This window comes from Pleurodeles waltl, chromosome 6 (genome assembly GCF_031143425.1).
Source record: "Pleurodeles waltl isolate 20211129_DDA chromosome 6, aPleWal1.hap1.20221129, whole genome shotgun sequence".
Taxonomy (NCBI): Eukaryota; Metazoa; Chordata; class Amphibia; order Caudata; family Salamandridae; genus Pleurodeles; species Pleurodeles waltl.
The window spans coordinates 32,184,381-32,208,713 of NC_090445.1; the positions used below are offsets into that span (position 1 = coordinate 32,184,381).

The window sequence follows — 24,333 nt, forward strand, 5'->3', positions numbered from 1 at the left end:
GTCTTGTGCCGGCCTCTTCGATTCCTGGGCACTTGTTCTCATCCAGTGGAACCATAGCATTGCAGAGATATCCCCCGCAACCTGCTGAGTGGATGTTTGAAGTATGTGAACCCCAGAAACTCAAAATTTGACCAGAAATATCTCATTTGCAGAGTTTTCAGTAGGTGCAGTCTTCAGGGATGAGCCTCTTTGGACAAGAGAAACACTGTGCAAGAATAAAACAGAACATTGAAAGTAGAGAAATCATCAAAAAAGACAAACTTGGTGAAACGACGACACATTTTAGGGATTGTACATGAGATCCCTAAACACTTTAATACAGGGATCTTAAAACTGGAGGGCGGGGGGTGCCCCCCACCCCCAGTGGGGCCTCAAGTGATGGCAGGGGCGCTGATGACAGACTCTGGCCAAAATAAGCTTTATGCTGATAACAGGGCTTTGTTTTAAGTTGAAATAAATGAGCAGCAGTAGCTCTGGAAGGGGCCATCACTAACATATTTTATCGTTTATATCTAAGCTGGGAGTGTGTGTCAAAAGGGAAGAGACTCCAAATACTCTTCAAAACCCCCACCCCACCCCCACTTCTAATAATCACACTGAGAATACTTTTATACGCCAGTAAGGCCTGCCTGACCAGAATAGTATGCTAGGCATCATGTATTTGATTGCATTTTAAAACGAAAACAGAACTTAACTGCAATGTCTAACTAAGTGTAGGCATATTTAAACATTTCCAAATTTGTAGAATAATTGTGAAAAATTTGTAGGGGGGCCTGATAATCCTTTTTTTCACAGGGAGGGAGAAGGTGCGGCATTAAAAAGTTTGAAGACCACTGCTTTACTTTCTCTGTTTAGAGGAGGTCATATTGCCATGTTTTGAAGGATGAGCAGGGTGATTCATTCATCACTAAACACACTTCTCTTTTGTCCCTCTCTGGATACCATAGACACTGACTCCATACAACGCGGGGATGTTCAAGCGAGCCATCTCCCAGAGCGGCGGAAGCCTGTGCCCCTGGGCCATCCAAAGGGACCCTCTCTTCTGGGCCAAAAAGATAAAAGCACAAAAAGTCAAGCGCTTTAGGCCATACAAGAGGTAAGAAGCGCTGTATAAATATCAACATAATTTTACACCATGAGCAAAAACAATAGTTTGTAAAAATAAATTGGGCCAGATATGAGGTTGAGGTCCCTCCCGTTGCTGGTTCAATATGTGACATGTGGAGCACCTGTATGAAAGTGTCATTTTCAGGTTATTAAACAGTGTGGAGTTTGCTTGAGATGCTCATCTGAGAGTATTTAACTACAAGACATCCTGCAGGTGGGAGGTACAGAGTAGTGGCAACCCTGGATCCAAGACTGACGCGTTAAACAGAGCTGGGGACTGCAATCTGTGCTTCGAGAAGAGCCGGCGGGTCATTGCCCAGTCCATGTGTTTGTGCTTGTTTTTCTTGATGCTCCCTGTGTTGGACTGTTTTGACATTTTATAAATATTCCTGTATCAGTCAAACCACAGGAACACTGCCACAACCCCATTGTCCTTTGTTACACAATTATCATCATTCAGAGTCATGCATTTGTGTATTACACGTTTATTAACAAGGAGACCTATTCACAAACTGCATTTTGATATACTTCTAGTAGTAGTACATATATAAATATATATATATAACTTTAGGTGGAGATTTACTTTTTAATTTAAACTTCAGAAAATAATTTTTATTTCAGTTGATATATTTAAATTAATTAAGGATTCAATTAAAATTAAGCTAATAGTGTTGGAGCTTTTTTTCTTTTGTTCTACACTTAAAATAAATATATAAAATTAATGTACATTAATGTTTAATATTTTTTTCTCTATTTGTTTTAGACTTAAGCTTTTTTTTTACTTTTGCCTCTTCTTTATCATAGAGTGACTCAAAGGCCTCTTTATGGCAAAATATAAGGAAATTAAAAAAGTGGATTAAACATTTTAATACGTTAGTAAAATATTTTAATATTAATGTAATGTAAACATTATTTTCTATGGAGATTCATTTCAAATTCCTATCGAGTCACGGTATTAAAGGTTGACCATTTGTGATGCTGGACTTGCTACTGTTTCTTTTTTGACAGTAGTAACTTACACCCATAAAATTAAGCTCCATCTCCTTTTCCAGGGTCTGAAGATGGGTAAGTGTAGGCGTATGAGTAACTTTACATCCAGATTTTGTGAATAGCCAAACGTAATCAAATTATTCAAAAGTGTAAGAGTAAATTACACGTGTAAATTACTCACAAGTGTAAGTAAGCTTTGTGAGTGGCCCCAAACGTTTTTAGTTGCCTCATTAAATGTGTGAGAAAATAGATAATCTCTCTAAAGTGACACACCAATGCGAAACCACCGTGGACTTTGAATTGTCTGTGAATTGACTTTTGCTCACCTCAGTCTTTGACTTTTCCTTGACATGGCTTTTACACCCCTCAGCCTTTGAGTATTCTGTGACCTGTTTTTTGCCATTTCCAGCTAGCAGAGAAAGTGGAGTGCCCAGTGGGTGACAACGAGGCCATGGTGAACTGCTTGAAGTCCACGGACCCAAAAGCCCTTACCCTGGCGTACAAAGTGGCTCCTTCTGGCCTGCACTGTAAGTCGCCCCTCCCCGACCATCTCCTGGCAACAGAAGAACAAGTATATTACACACGTGATGTTCCTTTCCGTCCCTGCTTTCTCACTTTGTCACTGTTTTCCTCTCTTCCCTTTTCTCATTCTCTCTTCCTTTTCTGTCCCCCTCTCTCTGTCTTTCTCTCTTGCTCTGAATGAATCTCTGATGATCAAAGTAGTCCTGCTCCCCAGAAATAAGTGCCAGTGCCCAGCAACCACCGGCACAAATTAAGCACTAGGAGAAGAGTAACTGTGGTTGTGAGGGGTCTAATGGACGCCGCACATGGTCAGATTTTGTACATAGCCAAAAGAAGTAAAGTTAATCAGAAAGTTTAAGAGTAAATAAGATGTGCACTTATTTATTGCAGGTGGTGAGAGCTACTCCTGTTAGTAAAGTGCAGCCAGATGCAGAAGGAAGCTAAACGTTTAGTAGGTCATGGAACCAGGTGCAAGAGTAACCCCCCTAAGTTAAAATCACAGAGGGTATCCTTCCGCCCTTCACACGCTGCTCAATTGATTATGAGTAAATTGGGTAATTGAGAGACACCTGTGCAAAAGATCACGATTGGGGTTAACACCTTTTACTGTTCTCTAAAGGCAGTTTTATATGGTATAAGTGTCCACAGCTGTTTTTATGTTCCCTTATGCATTTCTCAGCAGTAAAAGATGTGCCTGCACAATGGTAAAGGGGCGTTCCCAACATGGCGGGGGGGTGGCAACATGCAAATGAAGGAACCCTTTCACCTGAGCAAAAACCCTGTGGATGCACTAAATGTGTGCAAATTAACATACCACCACCTCTTCGCACATCCCCACGGTCCACTGGGAGGGGCATGAATTGTTCCAGAAACCATCTCTCGGGTGCCCTTCCGACAGTGGTCAAAGTGGGCGGGATCTAAGGGGCACGAGATGCCCATACGTTTTTAATTTAAGAATAACAGTTCCCCTACTTTTTGTGAAAAGATAACCGTTCTAGGGCAGTTAATTCTGAGAGTTGAAATGCTTCAGCTGAAGTGTAGGGCAGGGAGTCTTCTGTGGTGTGAAACCGAGGGAGGGGCAGTCAGCTAAACAAGCCTTCCTGCCAGTGTGCCTGCTTACCTAAAAGTAATGAAAATGTGCAGAACTGGCACTCTGCGAATGTAAAGGCTGCTTGGAACCGGGATCAGCTCTAATTGATGGAGTCTCTTGAACCTTTCTGATGAGGTTGATTTATACTTTTTGAATGGTAAGAGAGTTACTAGCTGGGCTGTGAAGTATGTGATTTTAATAGACAGTTTTATAAAAAGAATTGCACTATGTGCACATTGGGTATAACTAAAATCTATACTTTTGAAACCCTTTCATTGCGCATTTCTTTTAGCAGCCTATCTTCTACTGTGTGTAATGTACAATAGTGTATTTCCCACTGATTATCTTAACTTGCATTTATTTTTTATTACAGCTTTGCTTTATTTTATATGTACTTACCAAAAGGTGAAAGACCGACAAAAGTTGCAAAATATTGTTTTATTAGCCAGACCTTTGACTCCGCCCCATGCTCACTCACCTCATTTGCATGCAGCTTCACAGTTCCTATTCTTTTTTTAATGCATTTCGACTGCTGCCTTGCCACAGGTTCTCGGGCTGAGCTCTTGGGTCCTTGGTCCCCTTGTTAGAGCACTGGAATACCCTTGAGCACAGAAGTAGGTATCTGGGCGGCTTCTAAGGGGGTGTGGCTATAACGCCCACCATAGTATTGGGTGCAGCCTTTTAATCCACTAACCCATGTGGGAGCCTTCGGTGGGTCGCTCAACAGTTTGGGGGTTCCAGCATACAAATACGTAATGACGGGTTTGCTTTTAGCCCACACCGTGTCTGCGCATGTGCAAACTCCTTGAGTAGCACATGCTGAGAGTTGCACTTACTCTCCTGAGTAAAATGCACACAGAAGAGTTTTCGCCCTTCTTTTTAATAACAAAATCTGTGTATTTAACAGCACAAACAAGCTTTAAGACTCGGGCAACAACTGCTGTATGAAAAGTAAGTTGAAGTATTGTTAATGCAACAATACTTACTATTTTCCAAAATTGTAGTGCACTGTAGTCTAAAAATGCAAAGCAGCTATTCATCTAACTCAAATGGAGTTACAAGGCTTGGTGCACTTCACCCTAATGACAGAGAACAGGCTCCACCTTTCCTTAAATCCCCCATTTACCTTACCTCTCTTTGTGTGCATTGTCAGATGGCATTCTAAAAACAAGCACAACTTCCTGTGAAAAGTTGACAAACTGAAAAGAAAAATAAGCCCAACCGTATTGTCATACATTTGACTAGTAAAGAGAGAACTGGCTTAAAATGATGATTTTTGCTGTAAACACATTGACATCACCGGGGGCAGCTGAAGGGCATTTGTAGTAAGCTAATAGGCTGTACTAATTTCAATATTGTCGAAGCATCGAACCAAGGCCCATATTTATACATTTTTAGCGCTGCTTTTGCGCCATTTTTTGATGCAAAAGCGGCGCAAACTTGCAAAATAAAATAGTATTTTGTAAGTTTCCGCCGTTTTTGCGTCAAAAAGCGGTGCAAAAGCGGCGCTAAAAAAGTATAAATATGGGCCCAAGTTTGGTCACTCGCTTTACCAAGTTCCAGTGTTTCTTACTGACCTTCTACTATTTACCCCCATCATCCCTGCTCCTGGTTTTTCTCACCAACAGATCCCATAGTGCATTATATTGCCTATGGCCCTATCATCGATGGCGACTTCATCCCTGCTGAGCCGGAGACCCTCTTCAAGAACGCAGCCAACGTGGACTACTTGGCGGGAGTGAACAACATGAATGGCCACCTCTTCGCTGGCGTCGATGTGCCTCAAATCAACCAGCCTCTTCAGGAGATCAACCAGTAAGGAGATGAACCCAGGTGCGGGTGAGGAAGGTTCTGTTTGTGCCGCGGCATCTAGGTCACCTCCATGGTGGAAAGAGTATGCAACCACGTCAGAGGTAGAATGTGAAATCCAGGTAGCATGGTCTGTCCATATCAATTTCTGATGTGTGGCTACCTTCATTTACTATCCACTGCAGAGGTGCACAAGGCTGACCCATCTAGTCTGACAAATGTATTGCAATACTATAGACTCTACTTATCTGTATATCCCGTTTTAGGTGAAATCTCCAGTTTGCGCCTAAAACAAAATTACAAATTGGGCACAGTTTGCACCTGACTCAACGGTTTGTCACTGGAATTTGCAATAGCAACCCGCTGCAAGTCAAGGGGGAGCAAATTGTGTAAAATCTCACTTTGCACACACAGCAATGGATGGATTCATGCCCAAACCTAGTGTGATTTCCAACTCCTGGATGTGCAAACTGTAATATGGCACGAATTGTGCACAATGTGCTAACACAAAATAGCAGGTATACAGTCTGCACATGAATTTTGCGGGCTCATTGCAGTAGGAAGCTGTGAGTTTGGTGCTCTTTGCTGGTACAATAGAGGGACTCAGAGGATTAGACGGTCATGATCAGTGCTTAATTTGAGTGGTGTTTTCCGGTGCTCAGCACCGGCATTTAATTGCTAACACCCGCACCTATGACAATCCGCCATATGGTGGCGCTGTTTATTTAATTTAGAGGCAAGTAAAACAATAGTTGTTTATTCATTCAATTTGCAAATGACTAATAAGTGCCCCCTATGCCATTCTTGTAGCTTTGGGGGCTTGGCATAGTCTGAATTGTCACACTTACAGGAGGATGATGGTTAGTAGCTGTGTGGTACTGGTACTGACTGCGCTAACAGACAGCGGTGGGTGATGCAAAGTGCAGTGGCTCCCTGACGACAGCCCTAGCACCTTTTTTTCACAAACCAAGTACTGGTTGCAATGGACACAAATGTTTCTATTCAACTGTTACAAAATGGGTTACTCATTTGTGACCCTCTTATAACTAAGTACCCTGCAGGCATCTCTTCTGTAATCAGCGGGAACTGAGCAAAACAAAGTATTTTTGGACAGGTTTCACCCAAGATCATCTTTGTTTTAAAGGACTCTTAGACGCCCAGCCCCATCAGCACCCATTTTCTTTTGTTTGCAGGAACACTGTGTTCAAGCTGGTAGAAGGACTGACACTGGAGAAGGGGGTTCAGGGTGCAAATATGGCCTACAACTTGTACACTCAGGTCTGGCCCGTATCACCCAACCAGCAGACCATGAAAAGGACAATTATAGATGTGGAAACAGACTATATGTTCCTGGTTCCGATCCAAAAAGACCTGGCCCTGCACCACTGCAATGCCCAGTAAGTATTGTGTGTTATTCAGAAACGTTGATTTTGTACGTCGTGTGAATATGAATATATGTCTGTGTTTTTTTTCCAGATCCACTTAGTTGTAGGGGGCATCTCGAAGTTTCAAAGGTGACCCTCCATGTTTTTTCTAGACCTGGGTGATATTTTTATTATGCCGCAGTAATCTGAGCAATTTCCTGTTACTCTTGTAATGTGAATTTAACAAAAATGTGATTCCACCCACTGATGTAATTCATAATAATTTGGGGCAAAAATGCCTACCTCAAGACTACAGGAAGTAGCTGCTACTGTTCATGTTCTGTTGCTTGCAGCTCTACTTTTCTAGCGCAAAATTCATCCTCTGGTCAGGACGCCAGAGTGCATTTTGCACTAAGGAAATTGCCCTGAATGTTCGGTTACGTTCCTCGTGTAATTCTGCGTAATCTCACATAATTGTGCTGTAATGTCATGTACTCTAAAGCAAATGGCAGAAGTTACCCTCACCCCTAGTTGTTTCCACTGACACATGACTCAACACATGTTTACTCTGACCCAAACCAAAAATATACCCTGCTGGAATTTACCTACTCTATGCTCCTTCTCTTCATTGACTTCTCAATTTTTTCTTGGTCCCTCCTGTCCTGTCCTGGAACGTCCTTGCACTATTTTATATTCTCCCGTTTTCAGAGGCTTCATGACTTATGAATTCATAGCACCATACTGCTGTGGGTTACATCATACCGTGCTGGACAGATGCTTTCCGTGTGACTTCACCACTTTCCCTTTGCAACGATGAACCTCTTCAATGGATGCTCCTTGTTTAAAAAGACTTTATTTAGACAATACACATACATAAACCAGAAAAGTCATATAATATATAATCATATTGAACAATTTCTATGAAAACAATGAAAGGTACCATAAAAGTCTTTTGTAATTTTTAGGGGATTTGTCTAGGGATCAATAGGGAAAGGAAAAGTGAGGGAAGGATGGGGAATTGTATCCTCATATGTGAAATAGAATAAGAGAAATTCTAATGTAAAACAGTTTATTGAATAAATACATAAAAGGTTTGTGAGTATATTCAAAACTTAAATGACAGAGAGATTGAGTCAGGGAGGACGAAAATGTCTTGATAATATGCTACCTGTTACTGTTACGGTATTATCTGACCTGTGCAGAAATGTAGTTGAAGGTGACCATAACAATGGAGCGCTCTGAGTTTGAGAACATCGATGTAGAAATAAACCATTGATGCAGAAAAAGCATTTGACAGAATTAATTGGGATTTTATGATTAAAGCTTTATCAAGGCTTGGTTTTGGCCCTAAATTTATCTCTCTTATAGCGTTATTATATAAGTCCCCAGATGCTTCAGTTGTGGTTTATGGCTATGTATCTCCATACTTTTCTCTTCATCGTGGTGTCCGACAAGGTTGTCCTCTTTCACCCTTATTGTTTGTTCTGGCTCTTGAGCCTCTACTTACTCTTATTTGTCTAAATTCTGATATTTCTGGAATTACCTATGGTGATAACCAGTTGAAAGTAGCTGCTTATGCAGATGATATTCTTTTTATATCTTCCCCAGACAGCTCTCTTCCTGTTCTACTAGCAGAAATAGATTCCTTCTCACAACCCTCTGGTTATAAAATAAATAAAGATAAACTGAGGTTCTTCCACTAATAAATTTACTTTTAAAGATGCATTTATTACTTCTGACTTTCAATGGGCTCCCTTATCCAAGATTAAATATTTAGGTATTTGGTTTACATCTTCAGTTAAAGAAACAATTGATATTAATTTTAAAGAACTCCGTCATAAAATTGATCGTTTACTTTCTTCCTGGAATCCTTTATACTTATCTTGGTGGGGATGCCTATATGCTATAAAAATGATGATTTCTCCTTTATTACTAAATACTATTTCTATGCTACCGGTATCTATTCCAAATACTATTTTTTAACAAATCAATTTTATAGTATCCAATTTTTTATGGAAGAATAAGAAAGCAAGGGTATCCCTCGCTTGCTTATAGAAATTGAAAATTGAAGGTGGGGTAATTTTCCGAATTATGCTAAATATCATGCTGCTTTTGGTATAAGACAAGGTTCTTTCTGGCTTTCTGAATGTGTCCATCTTTCTTCTCCACTACGGATACATGTTGAATCTGCCTTGTTGCACCCTTTTACAATGGAAGACACTTCATCATTTACTTCGAAATGCTCTCTTCTTTCTACTCCAGTTCTTAAACATACACATTCTTTTTTATTATCCACTTTTTCTAAACGATCTTTAACTCTTTCTAACTTTTTCGTTGAATCATCATGGTATAATACATTAATTAAACTTAACAACAGACCCATTTTTGGGGTACTTGGAAGTCTGAAGGTATTATATGGATTGGTCACCTCTTTAACAAACAAGTTCCGCTCTCCTTTCCTCAATTTCAAAAGAAATTGAATTGTCCCTCATCATTTCAACATAGGTTCAACACTTTATTGAATGTAGTGCTAGATGTCTTATTTTGTATACACACTGAGGTGGTCATTACGACCCTGGCAGTCAGAGACCGCCAGGGGTAATGTGGCGTCCGTACCGCCAACAGGCTGGCGGTACGGAGGCCCTTATTACGACCGCAGCGGTAGAGCCGCGGTCGCACCGCCGGGGCCGGCGGTTTCCCGCCGTTTTAGCCCCGGCGGTGATAATCCGCCAGGGCAGCGCTGCAAGCAGCGCTGCCCTGGGGAATATGACCCCCCCTACCGCCAGCCTGTTTCTGGCGGTTTGCACCGCCAGGAAGAAGCTGGTGGTAAGGGGTGTCCTGGGGCCACTGGGGGCCCCTGCACTGCCCATGCCACTGGCATGGGCAGTGCAGGGGCCCCCTAACAGGGCCCCGGCCAGCTTTTCACTGTCTGCATAGCAGACAGTGAAAAGCGCGACGGGTGCAACTGCACCCGTCGCACGGCCGCAACACCGCCGGCTCCATTAGGAGCCGGCTCCTATGTTGCGGCCTCATTCCCGCTGGGCCGGCGGGCGCAAACTTGGTTTGCGCCCTAAGGCCCAACGGGAATGTCATAAAGGGGGCCGCGTGAGTGCGGCCGCATGGCGGTTACCGCCTGGTGGGCGGCACTAGCCGCCCGCCAAGGTTGTAATGACCCCCTGAATCTATTATCATTACCCGCCCCTCTACATTCACTACCCTTCTTAGTTCAAATCCTAAAGCTTCTACTATTTATAAAGTATTATTGTCTCCTATCATGGATCGAGCCAAGTCTAGATCTGAGCTCTCATGGGAAGACGATCTGGGAGTTGATTGGGACATTGTTTTCTGGAATAAGATTTGGTCACGTATTTATAAAATATCAAGAGCAGCTAACCTCACGCAAACCTTATTCTTTATTTATCATAGACTCTATTTTACACCGATTCTCTGTTCAAAATTTTCACACTCCAATTTACCTAAATGTTGGTCGTGTGATTTTCCCGAAGTTAATTTAATGCATTTATTCTGGTGCCCATACATCTTATCTTTCTGGCATAAAATATGGGCACAATTGACTTCGATTTTTAAATTAAACCATTCCTTCCATATTTTACATATTTTTTGGGGCCCTTTATTTAATAATTTATTTAGCAACAAATCAGAGAACAAAGTATTTGATATTTTTCTTGCTCTTGCTTTTCAACAAATTTTATATCATTGGAGATGTTCTTCTCAACATTCATACATGGCACAGTGGAATAGTGTTTCATATCACCATAAATTGGATACTTTTTTCAATGGATGTTCCTCAAGACTCAATCATGGCTCTGCTACTGTCCAGCATCTACTTTATTACTCCACTTATCTTAAAATTCTCCTGTAATCTCAACTTCTGTAACTTCACTGATGAAATGCAAATCATTCCAACGTTCATCTGATCTTGGTTTTGTGCCACAGGGAAATTCCGATAATCAATGATCTCATGATGTTTGGAACTACCTCAAGGTCAAAGGCAGAAAAATGGAGATTCCAACCTGTGACCACCAGATGAACTACCATATAAAGTAGGCAACACCGTAGCTGCACAAGCCAATTTGTTTTTTGCAGACAACATAACATGTGTCCAGCTTCAACCCCTGCCGCACAATCAATGATCGTTAACGGTATGTCCCACCTTCCACCGCGAACATTCAACCAACTATTGTCTCATGCAGAGTATTGCATGAGAACAACAACCACACTTCTCCCTTCTTTACACGGCCCAAACCTACAACTAGATAGTCTTACTCAAATATGAATTATACATATAACTCCATACAATATTCTATAACTAAACATTACTGTGCATATAACTAAACTCTTCAGCATGCACATAAAATGAACATTTAGTAATTTAATATTCAGCTTACAAAAACATCCTTCAAATTTGCTGGGTGTACAACTTCTCTCCCACTTCTAGTAACATTCCTAGGGCAACAGCATGTTGACCTGAAGAATGATTTATGTCAAAACACTTGGATGTATGGAAATCTCCTTCAATCACAACCTCAGACACACCTTCCTCTGGTACACTAAAAATGCTTTCACTCTCACTTCTCACTGCAACTCTGTCCATCCAACACAAATTGTCGACCATTATCACTATGCAACACTTTAGGAATCCCTTATCTAAGGAAATCTTTCTCTAGAAAAGACATCACAGCCTTGGACTCCACTTTAGACAAAATCTATTTCTGGCCACTTTGAAAACTAAAATCAACTAGCACCACTACATACTTAGAAATACCATAGAAATCTAAAACAGGTCCAAAAATCTCATTAGCCATAAACTCCCATGGACCTTCTAGATACTCCAAAGGACAAAGTGGTGCCCTTACATATTTTGTCTTTTGTACACATTGGTACATTGAATACAGTCACATGCAAACCTCTCTAGCTCAAAGTCAAGCCCAGGCCAGCAATATGAAGCATTAGCCCTCAATTTGGATTTGATTACTCCAAGTTGCCCTTGTGTATCAAATTTAAAATCTTAAATGCAAGGTGGAACTATTCTTCCACCTCTTAAAATAAAACTACGTTCATCCACAGAAAGTTTTTTTCCATAACTTGCGAAAGCAACGAACCCAACCCCTTCCATCTAGCATTAGTTGTAATCACTGAATGTGCAGAACAGTCAAAATTTAGCAAGGAAATAGGACGGCAAATGTTATTTTTCTAAAATCTCATCCCATTGGAACCCTGGTTGATACCTGATTAACTGCCTTAGCCTATATTTCGTGCTATCAAAGTTCTTGACAAACTTAACTCTGCCAACCCTAAAAAAGATCTCTCTTCATCTTTACGTGGGTGACAGAGCTTTCCTTATGGAGTTCAAGGCCTCATCTTGGGTTTAATGACCGATTCACTAATTTAATGACCAAGATGTGTGCCAGAGGCAGTAAGGCTACTACTTTTGGCATGTAGAGCTATTGATGGTATGGAAAGGCCAGGTCTATCGTGAAAAAACATTTCACACCAATGGTCTCTGTCAACAACTAATTTATCTGAGACCTTAAACTTGTCAATGATAATATTCCTTTTGAGGTCTCTCAGATCGACGCATAACCTTACCTGTTCACTCACTTTATATACAACAACCAAAGTGGCCAACCATCCCGTACTGTTTACAGAATCTATAACAATTCTTCAAACATTTGTTTAATTGAGACTGAACCATTCCCAATGCCCTCTGATTGACTGAACCCAACACAGATGGTCCATGTTCAGCTACATACAGCTTATACCTAGCCTGTCTAGTTTTAAATAAAAAAAAAAGCTCTGTACTCTAGCATTGGAATTTCTTCCCCAGTGTAGCTCACTGGGTGCACATCAGGTGGTAGTAAACAGATTTTGGGATAGTGACCCTAAATTCACCACAATTTGTACATCAACACCCCACTGGTCATGTCACAAACTGGTCGGTTCTTCCTGGTATTGAAATTTAAAACAACATCATCAATGCTTAGCCCACATTCTGAATTAACATTTTCCTCATCTCCGGACGATTTGGACTATGACTTCTTGATGAGGCATTTTACAGGCTTATTTTTCTTCCTACATACTTTGGCAAAATTGCCTAGAATGCTACAAAAAGAACATTTATGTTTGGAGGCTGGGCAACATTTGTCCCTAGCAAGGTTTTCCTCACTCCCACATCTAAAAAACGTGAACCTTTTGCTCTTGTTCTGAGTCTTTTATTTCATTGTTTTAGATTGAAGGGTCTTGCAGCCTCCCTTAGGTTACCCTTTAGATCCAGATTTGGGAGTTATTCTACATACAGCTAAAGTGCTATTTGGTTTTCAAAAGTTAGCTCCATTATTCTTAAAACATCTCTTAAATAACTCTACCTTTTTTGCAATAGCTACCACTTATTTTAAATAAGAGTCTCCTATTAGCCACTGCCTTTCCTGAAGATTGACACCATTGGTGTGCATGATAATTTGATCCCTTATGAGTCTTTCAGACAAAGTTCCAAATTTGCAGAGAATAGCTAACTACTTCAAAGCTGCAATGTAGTCATCTACTGACTCTTGTTTGTGCTGACAAAAATTAAATCTGTCAATTGCTATATATACTTTGGGTTAGAAGTAATTGTCAAGATCTTCTAATGAATGTTTAAATACATCATCCCTCCCCTTAGATCTAGCCTTCTTTGTCATTTGCTCATACACGTGTAATCCTTCTGGGCCTAATGTATGCAACAAGCTTTTTTTCTTTCTTAGTGGTAAAAATTATTCTAAAGAATCATCCTCAAAAGTTGAAAAATAATCTAAAAAATATTCTTCTCATTTAGGCCAACTTACAGGAGGTTTTCCCAGCACTGGAAGGAAAGCTTAAGGAGGAGTGTGGGTAAATATTCGCACAGCTGTCCACACGTTAATGACAAGTGTGACAGAAGATGAGTAAAGAGACAACCACAACACAATAATATTAAAACTTGTCACCTGTTATTGCCCCTGGGCTTAACTGACATATTGAGACTGAAGTTCCTTTTTTTCCCCCAGAAGAAAAAAAATGTACAACGTTGTGTTTTTCCATTGGTGAAAGCTCCTTCGCACCTTCCGGCAATGTAGGTAACCAGATGAGAGCCTTACAAGATGGCCGTCACATCTGTTACATAGAGTGACCTGTATAGTCACACCGGAGGTACAGAAGATCTTCGCACAGTGGCTGTGCATGAGGAAGCTTGTGACTGATATGATCTTTGCACATAGTGGACGCGCACAAGGACCTCATGACCGCACCTACGTTCCTGCTGCAACGGTTGTCCGTGACAATACCGCTACTGAGTTAGGAGGCTGCAACACTCAAAAGATGCAGCAAGCAATCACAGGACTCTCATCAGGATCGGCAGCAAGAAGAATCTCAGCAGGATCAGCAACGATGAACTCTGGAGCACCAGCCACTTACAATCCATCATCGCAGCTCCTGAAGTATGGCTCCAACATAGGAACATTCTAACTCTCCTTGCCAATCCAAAGTATGCAACACTGTAGCTGCAGAAGGAAATCTTTACTATGGGCACTAAAACATGTGTCTGGCGTCAACCCTTGCCATACAATCAATGACCGTTAACCGTCCATCCCACCTTCTGGCACGTTCATTCCACCAACTATTGTCTCATGCAGAGTACTGCACGGGGACGACCATCACACACCAGCACCATCTTAGGACGGGCCATGCACTACAACTTTGCCACCATGCCACAAGTAATTAAAACTGCTAACGATCACTTGATGAGGGGGCATCAGTGGGTTTTCCCATACATTGGGTTCCAGTGAAAAGTTCAAGCTACCTTTGCATGGGGCTCTCCCAATTTGACAAGAGAATTGGGCTTTGCTTGTTAATACTTCAGAAACTGCAGAGAATCCCAAATAGCCTGTCAGCCTACCCATATAATGCATGTTCCCTTTTCCCTTAACTGGCCCCCTGTGGCTAGACAAATCACATTAAAGCAATGCACTTAAACCACAGATAGATCCAGAGAACCCAGCCACTCTTTCTTCAACAAAAACTCAATTATCACCAAGCACGACCTTTGCTCAATGATAGCTCCTTTACAGACTTGGCTTCTTGCAGAAAGACATGAACTAGAATATCCGCCCTGCGAGCCAAACTTTGTAACTAATTGATTGCACAAATATGGAGAATTGACAACTATCACCATTTCTGTAACACATTAAAATATGGCCTACATTAGCCCTATAACAAGAATGAGCAGAATATGAAATATAGACGTTGGGAAGTATCTACTCACAGTTGCGCATTTCTTACTACTGTCCACATCACATAATAAGTATACGTTGCATATCTGAAGCATAACTGCAAACTTTAAAAAACTCCAGTGCAAATCAGAGGTTTTTTTAAGCAAGAGGTTATTTACCAAGGTTTTGCTGATTGATACACAGCAGGTGAATCTATATAAAGTGCATATTGCTAAATACTTGTGACTGACTAGAGGATCAGCTGTTTTATCTGGAAGGATGGCTACTCCCTCCCCTCCACCTGCCCCGATCCTACATATTGTATTCCATCATTTCTATAGTGCTTTTCTACCACTGATGGGGCCTCACAGCTCTTTCTGGGAGTACAAGTAAAGGGGCTGCTCAGTTTGTTGTGCATCACTGATAGAGTGTGGGTTTCAGGTATAGTCTGAAAGTATAACGCTTTGGTGTAATGTTGATGATCCGTAGGTGTGCTCCACTCATGTTGCGCACTTGTTAGGATGAGTCAGGGAGTGGGTCACTTTCGCCTTAGGCATGCACATGCCCAGCTGCGTGATGCTTGTGTGTCACAGAAACAGTGCAACCTGAATGCATTTTTGGAATTCTAGGTGGTTGAATATTATCCCTATTTCTGCTGGGGGAATATTTTAAAACTCTGCTTTTTGTACAGAGAAAGGTCTTACTTAGGGGTGGGCAGAACACATGAAGTTTCATTATGCAGAAATCTGCGGAGTTACATAAAAACCTCACAAGATTTCACAGAATTCCACCAACCGGTGGAAAATATGCATGTTGGCTGTTCACCCTGCAGTTTTTCATAAGTAGCGCAAGCAGCTCTGAAAAATCAAAGTGCAAGAGCGCACGGTGATTCAAGTTGATTTTGCTACAACTCGAGTAGAAATTCTCGCTTGGGCTCGCATTTTTGGAGCCTCGCAGGAAAGAATTCCACCATGCAGCGATTAGTGAAATTTGGCCTGAACTCCATGTTACAAGAGTATTGCGGAGTCACCAAATTCCACAAATTCCGAGGGCCGAATGAAACATTCCACCCACCCCCTCGTCTTACCTCCCCACCCTCCGACCTCCAAGTCATTTCCAATCCTAAACTGCAGTTGAAACGAGAGCATTTGGCAACAGCCTTGTCATCACATTAGATGAATGCAGATGTGGTGTTTATAGCTGGGGTTTTTGATGGCATTGAACCCTGTGTTTGGTTCTGTAGTCAGTCTCTCCTATCACTTTATTATAGGAATGCTAAGATCTACAGTTAATGTTCTCCCACCCCTCGCGAATGCCCATCTACCCCAGCTGGACAGGTGCGGACCACGCAGATGATCTCCAGTACATCTTTGCCAAGCCCTTCACCACCCCCATTGCTTACCGGCCTAAGGACAGAGATGTCTCAAAATACATGATTGCGTACTGGACGAACTTTGCAAGAACGGGGTAAGTATCCAGACCACTGCTCAAGATTCGGAACATCTGGGAGCTGCTAACTTAGGGCAAGTGTCAAAATGTTTAGTGTACATGCACTGACCTCCTGCTGCATATCAACAGGTGTTCCTTTAGCATATATATGTGCATGTGTGTGCATGTGAGTGTGTTTATATATATATATATATGCATATATATGTGTGTATATGTATACATGTTTGTGTGTATATATATGTGTGTGTGTGTGTATGTATATATATATATATATATATATATGCAAAAAAGAATAGAGAACTCTGGGAAGTTCCCAATTTTAGGTGGAGAGCAGCTCCAGTAAGGAGCACCCTGCAGCACCAGCTACACTCTAGGTTTGCTCACCTCAAATGTATGTTTATCTAGCAAAGTTTTCAAGCATAGGATTAGCATAGTGCTATCCACGCCGAGCTAGATAGTGACAAAGTCTTTTGCCATTTGTACAGCAAAGTCTTATGCGTCACTCTAACCCTGAAAGGCATTTGCTTTTATATATATATATATATATATATATATATATATATATATATATCAATCAATCAATATATCAATTGATAAACAAGTTAAACTGTATTTCTTAAAGCTCATTTTCAAAAGATCAGTGACATGTTATTTATTCTACCCATTTAGTACTTTAAATGGATGAACAGGCTTAAACATTCATTCTAATCCACACTCTATAATGCTCCTCTGAGTGAGCTATTACATCGTTAGTTCCTGACATTCTCCTCCAGCATAGTGAAAACATTACACCCCATCAGTGAATAAGAGTGAATGTTTGAAGATGTTCATTCATTTATAGAAATGAATAGGTAGAATCATGCCAGTTGGATTCATTCCTTCACATGAAGGTTCATTGGCGTTTAAAAAGCTGTGATGAAGATTAGTATGTCGAAACGGGTCGGCTGGGTTGTGAACAAAGAATAGACAACCTCTAACACTACTCTGGAGTGGCACTCTACTTTTGATTTAATGAACTGATGGAGGTGGTCTGCCCTCGAGGAAGTACTGACATTGTGAGCGCGCTGCTACACTGTGTATGTATATATATATATATATATATATATATATATATATATATAATTCTTCAACAGATGGACTGATGGCCATCTGACGGCTGCACCGATCCCGTCGAATGGATCCCAATTATCGAAGCAAATTCATACAAATTCATATCCAATAAGCTCGTATTCAGTTCATAAATGTATTTATATATATATATATATATATATATATATATATATATATATATATATATATATATATATATTATAATGTATTTTATAATATCTCAACACTCTCCTCTTCTTACATATGAAGAAGGACAGCACCTGACAAAGGCATTTTTTGCCGAAATGTGTTCTGTCTATCATTTCCATCAAATTCGGTTTCACCGCGATGCTCAAGTGCTGTCCTCCTTCGTATGTGAGGAGAGGAGAGTGTTGATGTAATTGACATACTGGCGAGGTGTCTTGACAGCATCACCAACAATTTGGCTGCTACATGGCAACGCCGTTGTGAAAAGTATTTGGGGTGATATATATATATACATATATATTCTGATACAGAGAAAATAATTGTGGCCAATAACATGTTATTTAGAACAATTTTATACAATTGTATAAATTAACACATTCACTCTAAGACTACCACATTGCAAAGACCAAATGTTAGTGTATTACCCTAGTAGAGCAAACTTCACATGAGAAAACAGCGTGTTACATTCTGTGCTCCGGCATATAGGGGGTTATTCTAACTTTGGAGGAGGTGTTAATCCGTCCCAAAAGTGACGGAAAAGTGACGGATTTACCACCAGCCGTATTACGAGTCCATTATATCCTATGGAACTCGTAATACGGCTGGTGGTATATCCGTCACTTTACCGTCACTTTTGGGACGGATTAACACTCCTCCAAAGTTAGAATAACCCCCATAATGTTTTTGCTATGGTATTTTCCATATCTGCTTAAAATAAGATAATTAACCAGAGCCAGGACACAATGGATTAAATTAGTGCAGCAACGTAAACTCACACTGAACAGGGCCACGTGAACACGAGGAGAGTTATTTTCACGTGCAAAGCAATCGTAAAATGTAATATGTGAGGTAGTAACCAGTGATTTGTTACCATGATCGAGGGGGCATCACGACCCACTCAAAACTTTGCTTATCCTGAGTCATGGCCCCTCCCTGTGCTCAATAATGTAAATAAACAGCATATCACACTCTGTGTGTGATGACCATTGTATATTTGTGGTCAGGCCAGAGTTCCCATTGAAAGGCATTTTATGATTTCTTACTTACCTTTGCACCATTCAATGAATCTCCACAAAACTTTCCAATAAAGTGCACCCGGTTTCAGGTGTGCATGGCAAGTTTACTGCAGCTCTGTCAAGCGGAGCCCGAAAATTGTGGGGTGCAAAACAGTGACATCGCCTGTTCTAATTCCCATAGAGTTCTTTGCTCAGTGAAAACAGCTGAGAAGAATTGCATTAAACTTGTGATATAAGTAGCACTTTACTCAAGGAAGTGTGATTACATGGTTTGATGTTATCCTGCTCAGTAGTTTCCTAGAAATGTGCATTTAAAATATTTTGGTGAACTCGAAAGGGTTGCAAAATAGAGTTATATCAACCTTAGAAATCTGTATTTTTCATTTACCTATACCATTAGTGGTGTTTGACAAATTCACACAACCTTTGGCAAAGGCTTGTGTTTAGATTAATGTTGCTATTTTTAAATTGGTGCAGCTTTGTCGGGAGGGGGGGGGGCACAGCCAAATGATGGGGGTATAAAAAAGTGTTTATTTGCTAATACGTGTAGCATCATTTGATAAATTCAAATGACAGACATTTAGCATGGTTAGACTACTGTGGGTATGTCAAGTTTCATTCAGATCCATTAGGGGGCAAGTTCAAAATTCAGGCAAAAACATTTTCATGTGCTAATTAATTTTGTGTTCTTTAATTTAATGAATCTGCTTTAAATGTGGCAGGCTGGTCGCGCATTCAGCCCAGTGCAGGAATCTTGGGGGCGTTTTATGTGCTGCTGCAATGTCACTTTTAGTGACGGTCCGGTGGCGCGCACTGCAGGCCCATATGTACAAGGACACGTAAACTCACCCTGCCTGGCTTTTCATGGCACTGTGGATATGGACTAAGGCAACGCAGCCCAAGCCGCTGCGTTGCCTCACCCTGCGATAGGGAGGCGTGCCATGGGCGTTACAGTGCGTTTTCTCACATATCAGCCATGGCATTCAACACATTCCCAGATTTACAAGATTTCATAAACTTGGGAATGGGTCAAAAGCCTACACATCCCCAGGGGACGCGTAAGGGAGACGCAGTGAGAAGAAATACCTTTATCTCCCCACGTTCTTCCTTTTTCTATGTGTGCTGCATTCTGCAGCACACACATAGAAGGAGGGAAACGCCTCCATTGAGTGTTTTTGTGCAGGAAGGTTTAGGCGGAAGGGGAGGGTGCAAGATCAAGGAGATGCAAGGTGAGAAAATTATTTAACTGGAGCAGGGGTTTTGGAAAGGGATTGAGATGCAGGCAGAGAAAAAACATGTGCGAAGACTTAGTTCCTTATGCAGTTCAGTACAAGGCCATGACGTCAGGGGTGGAATGATGCAGCTCTTCCAATCACAACAGTGAGACTGGCGCACTCTTTGGATGGGGCAAACACTAGAATACGGAGGAACTCCATTGAGTCAGAAGCAGTGAACTGAGACACAAGAATACAATTGAATCATTGGCTAGGAACTGACCCCAAGACCCCTCTAGCTCTAAGTTGGGCATAAGAGATCTAATGCCATCAGGCAGCCGAAGCGTCTTCTAGGCAAGACCTAAAAAGCAAAACACATTCTTTAGTGGTATCTTTCTTATAGTGGACAGTGCTTTAAATGGAAAGGGAAAAGGGTGGGTACTACTTGCTACAGAAAATGTTAGGACCCTTCCATTAAAATTATTGCACCTCTTCTAAGAAGTGCAGGCACTCTCCCCTTCAGAGTAAAGAAAGGCCAGTACTCAGTCCCTGCCCTTTAAAGCACTGCCCTGCTGGAGGAGTCAAATGTCTGGAAACCTTGTCTGAGGTGGAGCTTAACTGCATCCACCCATATCCCTCACATCTGCATTTTTCACCCAGGATGGGCAGTATTCCAAGATGCAGGGAAGTAGCTGTTGAGCAGCAGCTGGGACCAGTCCCTGCCTTGTATCAGCCCCTTCCACACCATCCCCTGCTGCCAGACCTCCAGGTGGGGGGTAGGGAGGGAGGCAGTGTGACCTTCTGGTGCCACGGAACTAAGCTGCCAAGGAAGTCTGGATTTGATATTTGGAGATGAGTAGCAGTGGCAACACACTTTCTGCCCTGAGGAGAAAGATTATTTTGCTCTGTCACACAAGCCCTATATATATATTTGTATTGATTTGCCAGCTGTGCACTACACAAAGCTAGCAAAGTTTAAAAAAATAAATTACAAAGTTGGGATGGATAGAACTTCACACATTCCATTGTTTTCTGCACAGTCTTTTTATTTTCAGCTTTGATGCTGTGTAAGGGGGAGAAGGCAGACACACAGGCAGAACACATGGCTCAGGTCTAGCCCACAGGTCTTAGCCACAGGTACAAACTGTGAAGAATTATAGCAAGGAAGCCAATACCACCAACACCTGGTATGTCTACCAAGTAGCAGTATGGGGTTCCAAATATCAGGACTCTGAGAAGAAGTAAAAAGGTTTTTCATACAGTTACTGTGCATCTTTCCACATCTGTGCTGCTGGCCTGGGTATCTCATCTTTTCGCTTGAGTTTCAAAGAAATTCACCCTACGCTTTGATCATGGGGGATTTCTCTGTCCGAATGTTCTTAATTGCTCACCTCAGCCATCTTCCCAACTAACTTGTAGTCTTCACTCCTACAGTGATCCCAACAATGGAGATTCAAGGGTCCCGACTCCTTGGCTGCCATACTCGACAGAGAATCAGGAATATCTGGAAATCACTCACAAAATCGACCTGCAATCCATGAAGCAGCGCATGAGAACAGAGTTTGTGCAGTTCTGGGCGCAATCCTACCAGAACCTTCCCAGCGCGTCCAAGCCAGAACCATACTAAAACTCACCCGGAAAATCAACCACCAATCCATGAGTAGAACCTGTGAGGTTCTGGGTGCAATCCTGCCAGAGCCTGCCCAGCATGTCGGGGGGCCAGAACCATACTAAAACTCACACGCAAACTCAATTTACAATCCATGAAGCAGACCCAAGGATGTAAAGTTCTGGGCACAACCCTACAAGAACCTGCCCTGCACGCTTCAATAAAGGAATTTAATCAAATAAAACTCTCTTGTGGTTTGTTCCTTTAAGAGTGCAGCACAGACACAGCAAGCATTGAATTATTCCTTCTGTGGTGCAGTGATCAAAATGGGTGGGATCGGAGGGGCAAGATGTGCCCAGACTTCTTTGATTTATGAAAAACCATTCCCCTACTTTTTGTAAAAAGGCAACCATCCCGGGACGGTTAATTCTGACAGTTTAAATGTCTCAGCTGAGGTGTCATTCACTGACTCTCCTGTGTTGTGAAACTGAAGCCGGCAGACAGCTAAACAAGCCTTCCTGCCAGGGTGCCTGCTTGCCTGAAAGAAATGCAAATGTGCGCTACAAGTTATTCTGCAAATGTAAAGGATGCTTGGAGCCGGTACTGACTTTGATTGACCGAATCACTCAAACCTTTGTGATGACAAAGACTTATTCTTTTAGCGTGTTAGTGCAAAGAGTTAGCAATGGAGCTGTGAAGTGGGGCTTTTAATTGTATTTGTATTTATATAGCATTTACTACCACTGACGAGGTACTGAAGGAACAGCTTTGTAAAAAAATGCATTTTGTACAGTCTGGATATTACTAAAATCTATATTTTGGAAGCACCATTATATCAAACCTTTTCACGCATTTTGTAGCAATCTATATTATACTGTGTAATGCATGTTTAAAATAATGGCTTAAATGTTCACAGTGCTTTCTGTCATAGGCTGTGGCCTCTGAGCACTAAAAATATCAAAGTCACTATTCTCCACTTCACCAACCAAGATTTAATTCTGTGGCTCTCTGGTTACACACAGACCTTTGCAGTGCAATAACTAATAGAGGTTTCATAATGTACTATAGAAAGTTTCCCACTGAATAACATTTTTTAGATTTATTTTTCATTTAGCTGTGCATTAGTTTATAAGTAGCTACCTGATGGTGAAAGATCAAAAACAACTTACAGTATAGTTTGTTTTTTGACCCACGGTATTCTAGATTTGGTGCATTTGCCACATAATCCATCATCTGCTGCAAAATCGGCAGAATTTAACAACAAAAAATGTGTTTCTAGTTCAGATGTTTCAAAAATTACTAAAAACGTAGGGACCAGTGTGTAGGAGGCTGGCCTGCCTTGTAGTGGGTACCTTGTGATACGTACACCTTGTGCCAGGTTCAGTTATCCCTTATTAGTAGAATAGAGGTGTTTCTAGCAGCTTAGGCTGATTGAAGGTATCTATGGCAAAGCAGCTTAGGCTGAACTAGGAGACATGCAAAGCTCCTACTATACCACTTATATCATATAGCACAACGTCATAAGAAAACACAATACTCAGAGTTACTAAAAATAAAAGGAACTTTATTTTTATGACAATATGTCACAAGTATCTCAGTGAGTACCCTCAGTAAGAAGGTAAGTAATATACATAAGTTATATGTACACGAACCAAAAATAGGTAAGTAAGAGTCAGAAAAGTAATGCAAAAAGTGTAGAATTACAATAGGTTGCAATAGGCAAGCATAGGTCTAGGGGCAACACAAACAATATACTCCAAAAGTGGAATGCGAATAACGAATGGACCCCAGCCCTATGGGAGCTTGTAGAGGGTCGCTGGGACTGTAAGAAAACAGTCAGGGTGTCCAAGATACCCCACCCCAAGACCCTGAAAAGTAGGAGTAAAGTACCCCTACTACCCCAAAAGAGCACAATAGTCGTGATAGGGGGATTCTGCAAGAACAACAAACACCAGCAGTGCACTGACAATGGATTCCTGGACCTGAGAACCGGCAAAGCAAGGGGACCAAGTCCAATAGTCGCGACAGTGTCCAGGGGGTGCAGGAGCCCAGGAAACCCCGGATGAAGGTGCAAGGAAGCTGCCTCTGGATGGAAGAAGCTTGGAATTCTGCAAGAACGAAGAGGACTGGGAACTTCTCCTTTGGGAAGAAGATGTCTTACGTCGAAAAGAAGGTTGCAGAAGTGTTCCCACGCAGAAATACCGCAAACAAGCCTTGCTAGCTGCAAGGGTTGCGGTAGAGGTTTTTGGGTGCTGCGGAGGACCAGGAAGTACCAGGATGTCTCCCCTTGGAAGAGGAGACAGAGGGGGCACTCAGCAACTCAGAGAGCCCTCACAGAAGCAGGCAGCACCCGCAGAAGTACCTGAACAGGCACTTGGAGGATTTGTGAACTGGAGTCCACACAGAGTTACAAAAGAGGGTCCCATGATGTCAGAGGCCAACTCAGTGGGTTGAGCACTGCAGGACGGAGTGCTGGGGACCCAGGCTAGGCTGTGCATGAAGGAAATCCTGGAAGAGTGCACAGAAGCTGGAGCAGCTGCAAATCACGCAGTACCAAGGTTTGCAGTCTAGCGTGGGGAGGCAAGGCCTTACCTACACCAAACTTGGACTAAAGGGCCACTGGA

The 24,333-nt window shown here is 41.7% G+C and overlaps 1 protein-coding gene across 1 annotated transcript in view; it reads left to right on the top strand.

Moving 5' to 3' along the window:
- The window catches only part of LOC138301467 (bile salt-activated lipase-like), a 49,155-nt gene extending 27,244 nt beyond the window's left edge, over positions 1-21,911 (top strand). Inside the window, 7 exon segments of the mRNA XM_069241978.1 lie at positions 948-1,070; positions 2,507-2,624; positions 5,338-5,524; positions 6,712-6,915; positions 11,748-11,766; positions 16,414-16,592; positions 21,535-21,911. Of these exon segments, the coding sequence (XP_069098079.1) occupies positions 948-1,070; positions 2,507-2,624; positions 5,338-5,524; positions 6,712-6,915; positions 11,748-11,766; positions 16,414-16,592; positions 21,535-21,727 (1,023 nt within the window). The 3' untranslated portion in view covers positions 21,728-21,911.
- The last annotated feature ends 2,422 nt before the right edge of the window (positions 21,912-24,333 follow it).